Source organism: Tympanuchus pallidicinctus, unplaced genomic scaffold (genome assembly GCF_026119805.1).
Source record: "Tympanuchus pallidicinctus isolate F22 unplaced genomic scaffold, pur_lepc_1.0 scaffold1, whole genome shotgun sequence".
Lineage (NCBI taxonomy): Eukaryota > Metazoa > Chordata > Aves > Galliformes > Phasianidae > Tympanuchus > Tympanuchus pallidicinctus.
Window position 1 is genome coordinate 55,743,490 of NW_026294618.1, and position 13,908 is coordinate 55,757,397.

Consider the following 13,908-nt stretch of genomic DNA (forward strand, 5'->3'; position numbering starts at 1 on the left):
AAGGTCAGCATACAAGCACACATTAGACTGGGTTACTCCATCCATAGGTTCTCAAACACATTTTTATGCATTGCAGATATTAGATGCTCCTGAATGTGAGGTCTGTATGAAACTGGGTCAGCAATGTTTCCAGCCTTGTTCTTTGTGGCTTGCTGCATGGTCACAGTAGTCTCACAGGTATTGACAGTGCAACCAAAAGCTTTTAGTCATGTAAAACAGATTCTACAATGGAAATACAGGAGTGTAAAATCTCACTGTAACTTGCTGGCACCTGAGCTCCTGAAACACTTTAAAGCTTATTTGGAAGTCATATCCAAAATATCTTTCATCACTTCTGGCAAGTGTCCATCAGAAATTCACACTTTGCTAATTATCCATAGCAAATGCTTTGAATATTTATCTCTATGATTCTTTGTCATTCATCTGTTTTGTAAATGTGTGTGAAGGGATTTTGATGAGCTTGGGAGACAGAGTAAAGTTTTTACATTCAGGTATCTGCAAATTGGGATTGATAGTAGAAGAAGGAACACAAGACATAGACATAAGTGCAGGTAGTTGCTTTGATACACTTTTTGGAACTATTAATTATTATTATTACTCAAAAATTATATATTGTTTTTATATAAGTAATCAAATTATTTAAAAGGGACAGTGTTAGGCATAAATGGAATAGGAAAACTGTAGTGGTTGCTGTAAGTGAATGAAAAGGAATTCTAGCTGGATGTCTTTCAGCACTGAGGAAACTGAACAGCTGAGGCCACTGCTGTAGAAGTGGAACAGCTCTCAGCAGTTTATGGCTAGGTACCAGATCATCCTTATTTTTAAAAGTGAGTGTCATGGCATGCTCCACAGATTCCTGTATTGGAGGATCACAGAAACAGCACAGTGGCAGTGTTGAGGGCAAGGCTGGAAACTGGCTGAATTACATCTTGGGTAGCCAGAGAAGATTAATACTGCCGAAATATAGCTGTCAAGTAATGCTCAGAGCCTTCAAAGACACTGTAACAGGTTGCCCAGAGAGGTTATGAATGCCCCCTGCCTGAAAGCATTCAAGGCCAGGATGGATGGTGCTTTGAGCAGCCTGGTTTAGAGGGAGGTGTCCCTGCCTGTAGCAGGGGGTTGGAACTAGATGATCTTACAGGTCCCTTCCAATCCAAACCATTCTGTGATTCTGTGATTCATGTCTCACGATATCTCTTCTGTGATAGGTGAAGGTGATTTTGGCCTTTCTGTAAACTGTTCAGAAGTGGAATCTTACTCTGTGTAATAAGCAAATACTAAATTAAACTGCAGATTAGAGATTGCTGGCAATATCATTAGTTCTTCTGGATATAAGCCATGGATTGCATCTCTCCCTTAGGTGTTTCATTCAGAGCAATTATGTGGGAGAAAATTCGGAGTAGTTACTCTGAAGTTCTTGCTCATCCTTTTGCAGAAAGCTGTTAATATATTAGTAAGTACTGGGCAATTTCTATGTGAACAGAAGTAGTGTGCCCAAAAGAAGTCTGGTCTTCTGGTCTTTTCTATGAGGAAAGGGAAAAGGCTAAAACTTCCTGGCATGAATGTGCACTAGTTACAAACAGAGGCATCCTGGCTGCATTGGATTTCCCATATACTAATGAAAGGTTTCAATGCTGTTTACGTGCCAAGCATTGTATGCCTTTAGAGTATCTCAGTGACTATGCTGTATGCATATTCTCTGTACCTCTAACATATTTTGACAGCGATTTATTCTCACACTGAGAATTAAATTGAGCTTATTTATGTGTTTTAAATCATGTTTAAAGATGCTAAGAAACCAAGTAATCAGAAAAGCGTGATCAGCAGAAACAATGGAGCTGATGCAAGGCCACTTTAACATTTACCTTGTTGCCATGATACTTCATTATCGTGCTGAAAAACCTCATGTATGCTGAACCTGTTTGTGGTTTTCCTACGCTCAGCTGACTGTGTCAAGGGAAAGGAAAATCACACAGTTATACAGTACCTTGTTGATCTTCCTGTAATCTGTCAGTAAGTCGATTGCAGTTAAAAATGGAATAATATGAGTATTTTTACTTGCATATTTACATTATAGTATTTGTGTAAGCTGGGAGGGAGAGCTCTGTTATCACTAATCAAATGTTATCAGTTTTATTAGTGATGCATCGAAGTGACTCAGTGATCTTTGATATGTTTGCAGATTTATAAGGCAAAACTGGGGGGTGGAAGGGAAGAGGAGTAACACCCTTCACAATAGACCAGTGGTATGGCTGGCTCAGTTATAGGAATAATTCGGTTTTGTGACATAGGGCTGCATTATAACTGAGTGAAAAGCAATGCTGTATCTTGTGTTGAAGAATAGGGATATTTTGCTGGCCTTAGCGCTAGATGAGCAAGCAAGTAATTTACAGCAGAAAGAATTCCTGGAGAAACTCTTGTCTGAAGATAAATATGGGTTTGGGTGTGGCTGTGGGGTATGGAGGATCTTGGTTTCTTTTTTGATTAGCTGCTTTTAAATTCTGACTTCAGGTGCTTTAAACTGGCTGAAGTACTTCTGCTTTGTTTAATTAGACCTTTGTTTGCCAGAGCGCATACAATATTGACAAAAGTGCTACTGGATATGGCCAGACTAGCAGAAGAAAATGAAACTAATATGTAGCTGAGCATTTTTCTTTTTTCTTTGATTTTTTTTTTTTTTTTTTTTTTTTTTTTTTTTTTTGATAATTCTTCAGCTAGAGGAGCTAGAATTTAGCTTTGAACACAACTCTGGTGCCAAAGCAGGGGAAATGTAGCATGAAAGAAGAGGCTAGGGTGGAAAGAATCTGAAGCCACGATGATTTTTTCCCCTTTTTACTGAAGTTACAGTGACTTCCACTTACAATTTGACAGCTGCCTTAACAATGCAGTGCCTTTTTCTGTGTATTTATCTGTCTGTGATAGTATTTTTCTAAAATAATAATAAGATATTAAAAAAAAAAAAAAAAAAAAAAAAGGCAGCTCAATGAGCAATTGCAAGATAGTAGGTGAGTCCTCACTCAGAAATAAGCTCTCCAGATAAGGTGCATAAACCACAAAACAACGGGCATTGGCAGGAAACAAAAAAGGCATAATTCAGCTTTGAAAATTTCTGAGAAGATTCATTTACCTGGTATTTCTGCTACTGTGCTTGTGGTGTTTTTTGAAATAGACTTGTGTATTTCCCGGAACAAGAATCTGTTCTTCCATGTTTGCTTGAGGGAAGACTCTTCTAATCCCTGTATTTACCCACAATGAACAGCATTTTCATTTAGGAAAGGTTAGTTTGTTCCCAGTGACTCTTGCTTGCATTTGTTAGTGTCTTAGGTGTCTTATTGCTGACAAGCATAATTTTTCTGTTTTTATTCTGTAGACTTTCAGTGAACACTCAGCCAAAAAACTCTTTCTAAGCTTTGAATGAGATTTAATGAACCCTTGCTAAATATGCTGTGTTACAGCAATCTTTCCTCTGTACCTCTTCACTGCATTAATACAGCATTTGGGAGCTCTCCAGCAACAGTATTAGACAGCTCTTTCTGGGACTTCAGTTCTTGGTTTTGGCTACAGTCAGAAATGAAATCTGAGTTCTGTAAGAGCAGGTGGAATGGAAAATAGTTCTGCCTCTGAAATGCTGGTTTTAGATTGAATGTTTGTAATTATTTTTTCCAAGACAGGAAGGAAGAAGAGGAGCTGTTTGGTTGGTTTGTACTTTGGCCATTTGTGGTAGAGAAAAATTTACTAGGCATTTGAAAAATAGTTCTAAAATGCTTGATCTGATATGTTGACTGAGCGTAAGTCTAAAATCTTGGTCTCTCTGGACGGTTATATTTACTTTGGATGTTGGTAAGTGAGCTGATCAACATAATAAGCTCTCACAAACATGGATATCTTCCCACTGTTTTAAGCTTAAATGTTTATGGAATATATCTCTCCACATACACCTTGATTTTTGCTTAGTAGAATATTATTTGCAACTGTTTTGCTCTTTCTTGACTTGTGCAATATTATGGACGGGATAGCTGGACTGAAACAACTTGGTTTTAAAAATGTATACATACATTAACTTTTCTATACTTTGTGACATGGCATGCGTAATGGTTTTATTTAGGAATAAAAAGTGATTCCAGAGCACATTTAAAAGTAAGCATTCATTGGTGCAGCAGTAAAATTATGACTGATGAATGTGAATCAGCAACCTAATTACTAATAGTTGCTGTTAATTAATACATTTTAATAAATAACTCTGTGATTACAGGTAATTTTTTCCCTTTGGATACATTTGTGCACTACATTGTTGGGAACATTTTTCAACATCACTTGCAATACAAATTGCATTCTACTCTCTTTATGAGCAGGGAGGGCCCTGTTTCGTATGCAGTAAAAAAATTAATGTCCATCTTTATTCTCATGCTTTAATGCAGAACTGGCTTGAAATGCATATTAATGAGAACAACAAAAAATAAAAATAAAAATAAGAAAAAGAAAAAAGAAAATGCTGAAAATTTACAGATGAAAGTTTCACCAGAATGTGTTCATTATTACTGGCAACAGTGGTGCCTGATATGAGCAATGTACAATAACTACTTTTTTGTCCAGTCTGTAATTCAGAGATGTGATAAGTCTGCATCCTGAAAAGAGAGGAGTCTGCAAAAACCTGCATAATGTTGTGCACGCAGGATTCTTGTCTGCAGTCAGTCCCATCTTGCTATGCTAGGGTTTTTAGTGGCCCCCCTGCTCAACCTTTCCATAATTTTAATTGTTGCAATGTAGGCCAACTGCAAATCTAGACTCTCTTGGGTTCACTTCTCTCTCTCTTTTTTTTTAATTCTTAATTTTAGGTAACCAGGTTAATTCCAATGAACTGGGTAACCTACCTTGTGTATTTCGAGATAAGCTCATTCTTTCCTGAATTAATTAGGACTGTAGTGAATGCCTAGTACTCATAATTAAGATTGTGATGTTCCTATAAAGTCATAACCCCCTCCCTTCCCCCAGTTTTTAGGTGCTCAACCATCATAGCAAAATCCACAGTCTTGAGTTAAATACCCAAGCCTTCTCCATAACGATTGCAAAAGACTGGAAGGATAAGAGGGCAGGGTTTTTGGCCCTCTGTGGTCACTCCTCCTTCAGTCTCTAGTATGGGTAAGACAGAAGGGGCGAAATTTGATCAAAAATGCTTTTCATCAAATATTGTGTAGGTTTTGCTGTCTGTGCAGGTTTGTTTGTTATTTTGAAGGGCTCGTGACTGGCATCTTTTGCATGAGTGCTGATTTTGAAGAAAAACTGTCTCAGAAAGGAGAAATGGTGGAAGTTCAACAGTGCTGGAGTCTTATCAGTGAGCTGTTCTGTGCCAGGCCACATATGCAAGCAGTGTGTCTCTGAGTCGTACCTGCAGATTGCCCTGTGCTGTATGGAAAGTAGCAAGTCTCCAGCACTGGAAACTAACAGCTGTTCAGCATGGAGGGGAAGCACAAGTTCCTACAGGCTTTAGTCTTAGATGTATACCAGGAACTTGGGGATTGCTTAGCTGTTAAGGAAGCAAACCATAATGAAGCTGCATGATCACAAAGCCAAGTACAGAAACCCTTTAACTTTCATATATTGCCATTTCATCTTTCCCCCGCAGCTGGCCATTATTGTTTATACATTATAGTGCCAAGCAACCACGAAGACAACTTATCTGGCTTTTTAATCATTTCTTTCCTGGATGCAGGTCAGGAGATGGCCTGGGTCATGGTGAAGTGCTCTGAAAGGCTAGGAAACCTGTGTGTTTTTTAGGTTGTCTTCAGGCTATTTTCTCATAAAAAATAAATAAAAATCTGGTGACTTGAAACAGTGAGCTCAAATTGGCTGTCCTGAAGTACATTGTCACACAAAAGTTCTCTTGGTGTAATTTCGCTGAAACCTTGCATGTATCCCAGGTATCTGTGCATCTGAGTGTAAGGAAATTCACAACTCTTTTTCCTACCAAAAAAAATTTAGTAAATGGCAAAATCTTCCAGCCAGGGAATACATTTGTTCTTATTTCCTTTTTGGCTGTGGGTGGATACAAGTAGCTTCATTTTTCTGGGGGGAAGTGAGTTCAGTGGGAAGATATTGCAGCTGAGAAGCAGAGGCTTCAATATGTTTCTTTTATTTGTCTAAGTAATACTTAGGGCAATCAGTGTAATCTGCAGTGTGGTTAAACAAAGTAATCTAGTGCAGGAAAAAAAAAAAACCCTCTGTGCTGTGTCAAGAAAAATAGCAAAATTGCTATTGCATATGCATGCAGATTATGTTAGTCTCTACGAATGGGTGGTCGCTAACTTCCTTTCTTGGGCTTTTTCCTTTCTTATAGTTTCTAAATGTTACAGTTATGCTGTAACCATTTATTTTTTTTAATACTAGCATAAATTGTAGCAAGGAAAGAATACTCAAACATGTAATTACTTATGTGTATGTAAAGTGGTTACCTTAAGAATATTTGTTATAAAGATACATGGAACAGATCGATGTTTTGACTTCCTCTGCTTTTAGATGCCCCACCTATAACTTCCTTACTATAATTATCTTTCTTTTGGGTTTTACTAGTTAATTGCTTTTTTTTCCTTTTTTCCTTCCCCCCCCCCCAATGCTGTTAGTCTTTCTCATCCTTTTACACTTTTCCCTTACTTTTTTTTCCATTTTTTGGCCTCTTTTTTCCATTTTTTGACTCATATATTATACTACCTCTTCTATTTTAAGGGAGTTTCCCAGCACCATGAGCAAGCAGACCAAAAAGCACTTATTTCATGACTGAACTGCCTGAATCTCTCTTTAAAATGTCATTCTTCATGAGAAAAGGAGCATAAAAACTTTGACATCTTTCAGTTGTTGTTTTGTTTTTTGGGTTTTTTTTGCTCACTTGAACTGTCTTTGGGTTCATGAAGTACTGCAGTGTACCTAAATACATTGTAACCTGTGAAGTACAAAATGCAAGCCTAGCAATGCTGCTCAGCCTTCTCATTTTTTTCAAAAACCTTCCTTTCTCTTGAGTATTACATTTCTAATGACAAAGTCGCTGTCAGAGCTATTAAGAAAGCCAGTTAAATATCCGTTAAGCAATTGCTTTAAATCACTTCTTCCTACAACTGTACTACGTATGCAGAAGTTTCAGTTGGTTTCATACCACCATAAATAGTGCTCAGCAGTAGTTCTGTTCTTGTCTAGCAAACTAATGAGCACGGTCATCTGGGAGCATTCAGTGTGTCACCACTGATAATTTGTGAGGCTCTTCCATAGCAGATACTACCCTTTCATTTGAAGCCCTGGTGCATGCTGAATGCTGAGCACCAGTTGCTGGTGATAGCAAGGCCTTTCATGGGCTTACTAATTCATGGGAGACACTGCCTCCTTTCTCTTCATAATTAAAAACTCACTGTGTTTTGTATGGTGGTACATGATGGCACTGTGTGCATAAGTTCATTAATGCACTTTATTTCTTCAGCCCTTGTTTTCCTTCCAGAGCCAAAGAATGTAACCTGGCCAGGTTAGTAGCTACTGTGCCGAATACAAAGACATCTGCTGTTCTATTTTGCAGAAATACTGTATGACTGTTTTAAATGTCAAATTATTAAACAAGATGAGTAGTCTTACTTTGTTTTCTGATTGTTTTTACTCTTCTAGGGGAGGAAGTTTTGGGAATCATTCAAGCATATAATGCATAATATTTTACTAGACTACATGTAAATTAAGTCAGGAAAGACTTATTTTATGAGTCCCATAAGAAGATTAGAAATGGCTGGGCTGCAAGATTCAACTCTCTCAGGTCTAAAGTGACTGCAGGCATCCCAGATATAAGAAACACAGATGTTAAAATGGGACTTTGCTGGAAGAGTAAAATGGTGTCACTGGTGTTTTGATGTTGGACTTGCACGCTTAAATGCAGTGAATTGATGAAGCATCCTTTTATCATCGTAGATTACAATTATTTTTAAGATTTGTACCTTTGCCCTCCTTCACTGTCCTGGGGGCACTGCTTGCTTGCTTCCACACCTTGTTGAGTTCATGATTCCACCATAGGCTCTTCAGTGTTACAATTGCCTTTCACTACAAATATGTACTAAGCACTTGGAGAACTTGGCTGGCAGCACTTAGCACTCTCATAACCTAAATGTTCCCTCTGTAAGAGATCTCCTTAAAATAGACACTGTAATGTAAGTTAAATTCCACCTCAGTTTGAATACTGTAAGTCATTTTGTGTCTACTAACTTTCAGTGTAGAAGCACTTTTTTTTTCATTCTTACCTATTGTGAAAACTGCCTGTGTGTGCAATCTTATACTACAATTGGTATCCTGGGACTCCAAGGAGTGGGAATCGTATTTCTTGCTCTATGACAGGCAGAGCTTCAACAGTAATTAAAATTAATGTTTTCATTATGGGTAGGCCATTTACGGAAATCTGATCTCATCCAGGCATTTGCAAGATAATACAAGCCAGTTATAACATCCTAGAGGTTGTGTGATTTTTTTGAAACAATCTCTACAGTTATCTGAGCTCCTCTAAAAACAAAAGGTTGTTTTAAAGTCCATACCAATTAAGATTTCACCACAGTGATGCAAAGCAGAAGCTGATTTTCAACTTTGTTTTGTAGTAAAAGTGGTACTAGGAAATGCTTTGTAATATAAATGTTTTTTCACCTCCAGTACAAGTGCTTGTGAAAACAAAATGTCACTGCATAAGAAAGTCTCTTTTCTTAACTTTTTAAATATAGACTGCTTGAATTAGTATCGTGAGCAGTTAAGCAGCCTCTGGGATTGCATTGGTAGTACGGTAATGCAGTGGTGGCCTCTGTGTGAAGGACCCAGCAGCTGCCCCGTGTCACATAGGAGCCAATTCCAAAACAAGCCAGCTGCTGCCCTGAGCTGGGCTAGTGAGTGATGCTGGTTGTGCCTCATTGATAACATATTTATAGAGAGGGCAAAAAATGTTGCAACTGTGAAAGGGAGAAATGAGAAGATGTGAGGAAACAGCCCTACAGCCCCCAAGGTCAGCACAGAAGGTAGAAGGTGCTCCAGGAGTGGAGCAGAAGCTCCTAGCAGCCCAGGAGAGGCCCATGGAGAAGTAGGTTGTCCCTCTGCAGTCCACAGGCGCTGTGTAGAGATCTCCCCATGCAGACATGAAGTGCTGTGCAGCAGTGGATGTGTCCTGGAGGGCATACAGCCCAAGGAGAGCCCCACAGCCTGAGCCTGAGCTGCAGCTTGTGGAACGGAGCCTGTGGTGGGGAAAGGCTGAGGGAGCTCTGCCCTTGTGTGTTGGAGCAATGCATGGAAAGTTGCAGCCTGTGGGAAACCCACACAGGATTGGTTCAAGAAGGACAGCATCTTATGGGAAGGACCCCACTTTAAGCAGAGGATGACCATGAAGGAGCTGTAGAGATAAAGCATTATGGACTGACTGCAGCCTTGTTCCCCTGAACTGCGTGGGGGGAGTTGAGTCTGGGAAGAAGAGCAGGGGGGAAAGGAGGGAAGGTAGTTTGCATTTTGCTTGTTTTTTTTCAGTATCCTACTCTGTTACTAATTTGCAGTCAATTAAATTACTTGACAGTAATTGGTGAGCAAACTCCCTGTCTTTATCATGGCTGTGAGTTTTTCATCACTATTCTCTCCATCGTAATGAGGAGGGGGAATGAGAGCAGCGTGGTAGGCACCTGGGTGCCAGCCAAGGTTAACCCACCACAGGGATATACTGTCTGGAGAATCAGTGTCTGTAGTGCCTCTGAGTGATTAAGGGTTGTTTGTTTGTTTAATCCCATCTTTCATCCAGTAATCTCAGAAAAAACTGCTGTCATCCTGTTCCATTGAAATGGGAAAACATGAGTTAAGTGCCTGGAACATTGCCGAGACTGTAAATGAGCTCTGCAGCAGTGCTGACAGCAATCATAGCTGAGGGCAGTCTTGTGCATGGTCAGAAACTGTCTTCCAGATCTTAGAAACAATTTGTAAGGGAGGATGGGAACAAGTTAAGTAAGCCAAGAATATGCAGAGTCTGGCAGATAACTTTGTATGTTTCTGTGATTTTGAAAACTGTGAAGAAAGTTGGCTTAGAAACTGTTTATCTCTAAAGCTAAGTGCTAAATATGTTAAAAAAAATAAAAAATAAAAAAAAAATGATAGGACACAAACGTTGTACTACGCAAGAGTAGCATGTCCTTTTCATTTCTCATTACCTCTAGTGTTTGTCCAAATCTGTCAGCATCTACTTACAAAGAACTGAGTGTGAATCAGGGCTAGATATCATATATAAACTATATAAAGCTGCTGTTACATAATGTTGTTCTTGGAACACTTCTGGTTGTATAATCATCTTTCCTAAGAATAGGAACAAGGCCCTGGCCAGTATTTTCTTTTTATTATAAAAATGCAATCAAATAAATTGTGGATAAGGTGTGATAACCTGTAGCGAAATGCAATTCTTCTGCTGAAAAAAGTAAAGAATAATAAATTAAAATATATATACATATATATAAAGATACCATGTATTTCAGTGGGTAGAAGCTTTTCACACTGACTGTCAAAATGTGAAGGAGGTTATTTATGTTCTACAGAAAAATGATGCACTCATCTGTGGGCAGGCACTTTGTCTGTACATGTAAGAGCAAACAGATAATGCTCAGAGCTTCTTTTGTATTTAGTGTTCAAATTGCCCTAAAATTATTAAATGCTTGTTTCCTAGTAATAGATTTTTCTCCTATGGTGCAAAATAACAGCAAGGAGGAGAACTCTCTCAGAGATTAAGTATTATTGAAGAAGGTTCAGGGGCTTCAGCTTGCTTAAGAAGTACTAGAGTTATCTGTGGTTCCTTTGTTCTTTTTGAAGACTTTGAGATGGTTGTAGAGATCATGATCTACAGAGGTGATGTGACTTGCAAATGAGAGGTGATCCAGCTTGCTCCTTCAAACTGTTACAGTAATTTTCTATTGTTCCAACTTACTGTGGAAAGGGCAACACAGTGAAGAAAGAAAGAAAGAGGACAGTAGATCAGACTCTATCAGTCTTCCATAGTGCTGGAGGGATTGGAAAGGGAGATGAGGGAGAGAGTAAGGTGAAAGGAAGGACATTGCCAGATGGTGAAAACATCATGCAACACTACCTTCATTCCTAATCCCTTGTGAACTGGAGTCTGAGAATTACTTTTTACTGTGCATTATCAAGTGACTACAGTATACTTACTGGAAATATCCTAAGGCTTGGAAGTCCTTTCTGTGCCAAGTGGCAATTAATGGCTTGTTTCACATAATACATGCGTCTGTGTCATCTGATAATAATTTGTATTTCATACTTTTTTTCCTCCGTTGTTTGTCACACTAATGATAATAAATGAATGGTCTGATTATAAATCATGGAAAGCTTGTGGGTGAAGTATAAATAGATTTTGGCTATCAACTGGTTTGCAAGGCTGAGATTGATCACAGATTCCTTGGCCAGATGTGTGAGGCTGATAAGTAGTCCGTTGGGCTACGCCTCTGGTGCCAACTGTTGCAACTTTTCAGGAGGAAGCAACTGAGTTCCTTGATATTGCCAACCCCTTTATTCTAGTAGCGTGGTGCTGAAAAGCTTCTGATATCTACTCTAAAAACGAAGAGAGGTAGCTGAAAATGCATGAATGGGGAAGAGAAGCAATAACAAATGAAATTTAAATTTTCTTTCTTTCTTTCCTATCTTTTGATTCAAGGTCTTGCTCTGTATAACATATACCTCCACATTTGAGCTGAATGGGAGCTCAGTGTTGAAGATTGCTGAGGTAAGTTGTACCACTGTTGGAGCCACTTAATGTTTCCCCTCCAGCTAGACTGTGTCTTCTGTGTGTATCCTGCCTGAATCTGAAGTAGTCCAAATCACAGCTGCCATCTTAAGGGCTCATACTACTTTGTCTAGTATGAAAATACAACTACAAGTTGTACAGAACTGGTGGGCTTGCATGAGAAGGTGTACTTTTTGAAATTGACTGATGATAGTGGACTTGCAATGCTATAGCATACAATTCCTCATGTTTATTTTGTTTTGCATTTTACAATAGGGAAACATCCTTGTGTTCTTAATAATACATTATTGTGCTAATTCTGGTGCAACCCTAATACTACTGAGTTTCAATAAAGGGTGATGTGTGGACTACAACATGCCTCACCAGCAGAAGTGCCACAATATGCCTTCTAGTTTTCCTAATACTTCCAAGTAAAGGTTTTATTATGCCTCTGGATACGTGGTGTTATCTAGGTGCTACTAGGTGTGTCTCCCCTTTTTTCCAATCAGATTTTAGTCTGAAAGTCTTAAGTTGTAGAGGAGCTTTGGCTGTAGAAAACCATACATGTGCAGTTCTACAAAGCGAGCATTTCTGTATGAATTGTGTAGCAAACCACTGGACTGTAGACTCAAGTTAGAGAAGAGACACAGAAATACTTCATTCTCCTGCACAGCACACATGGTTATGTACAGAATGTTTTCTGAAATTATATTGTTAATGTAGGGGAGAGCTAAATGAAGCCCATGAAATGCCCATGAAGCAATATAAGGATGACGTACATGTCCTTGCAGTTTTTACATACCATCCATTTCCTCCCAATGTATATGATAACTGTTCTTTTTGAAAATAAAGACTTATTAGTTCTTAATATTGCCATATTTCAGACCCGACCACAGCAAGAGGGTTCTTTAAATGTTCCTTGCTAGACTCCCAGTAAAATTCGTGCATGTAAAGCCTCAGAGATGAATTCTATCTCAGTTTTTACCATTTGTGAGGGGAGTTTTTTTTTGTTTAAACAGATGTTCTGCCCAACTCATCCCTTGTTTTCTTTTTGCTATGTGAGGTTTCCTTTTCCATGAAGTGTGGCTGTTTTTGGAAGTCTTTGTAAGCCCACCTGTCAAGGTTGCAGCAAGATCAAGCTGAACTGGTATTTAGAGCCATTCAAACTGTTTTAAGTTTTACTAAACCCTTCCTAAGTTAACATCCCAAACAGAAGAAAACAGATTGTTTCCTTGCTGCAGTTTTTTGCAGCAAACTTTCCAACATGTAGGGCATAAGATGATTAATTCAGTTTAGTCCATCTCTGCTGCAAGCAAAGAAATCTGACTTAGACAAAATACATGCTGGGAAAAGCATTTAATGGCTCTAAACCCTTCTGATTTCAGCATAAGACTAGAGGAAAATGGTCAATCAATCATGATCTGTGTGCTATGAACTGTATCAGAAATAATATTTTCTGTTTTCTCTGTAAATCTGGATAACAATAGACCTGCTGTTCATTTAAAACATCCTGAAAATATTTTTTCATTTACTGAAATTGAACCCTGCTGTTGTGGATACTTGCAGTTCACTTCCCAAAAGTCCATCCCAGCTTTTAAAATTCCTTGCTAGTATAGTGGTATGAGTTACCACAATGATAGTTTTCTTTTTCTTTTAAAATGGGTCAGATCCATGATAAGTGCTGTTAAGAACTGCCATCAAAACAAACAAAGCTTTTAAATCCCCTATGGAATTAGAATGAACCATGATAGAGAACACAAACGTTTTTATTTGGTATGTTTGGAGGTACAGGTATTTTCTCCACAATCCCTGAGAAAATATTGTTTCACTGAATGCTTACCTCTTTCTATTTAGCAAATCCCTTCAAGCAATACATGCTTCCTCAGGTTCTGTTCAGCCAGGTTTTAGGTAAGGCAAAGACTTTATCAATTGGACTCAGTGTTCCTTTCTATCTGAATTCTGCAGTGTATAGGCGGTAGGAAACAGATAATGATTTCTGAGTTCAGCATTTGCTTAGCCCCAGCATTTATTGTTCTGACTTGCTCTAATATAAAGATGGCAGAGAGGAGCTATGCAATTCACTACCCCTGCTATTTGGCATTTCTTTTCAGGTCCCTTACTTTTCCTAGCCTGCCCTCTGTAGCAAAGCA

The 13,908-nt window shown here is 38.6% G+C and overlaps 1 protein-coding gene across 6 annotated transcripts in view; it reads left to right on the forward strand.

Annotated features, from left to right (window-relative positions):
- Positions 1 to 13,908, forward strand: part of ARFGEF3 (ARFGEF family member 3) — an 85,742-nt gene that overhangs the window by 21,050 nt on the left and 50,784 nt on the right. For all 6 annotated transcript variants that reach the window (XM_052674443.1, XM_052674412.1, XM_052674423.1 and 3 more), the window contains exon 5: positions 11,690 to 11,758. In XM_052674443.1, the coding sequence (XP_052530403.1) occupies positions 11,690 to 11,758 (69 nt within the window). The remainder of the gene's footprint in view (positions 1 to 11,689; positions 11,759 to 13,908) is intronic.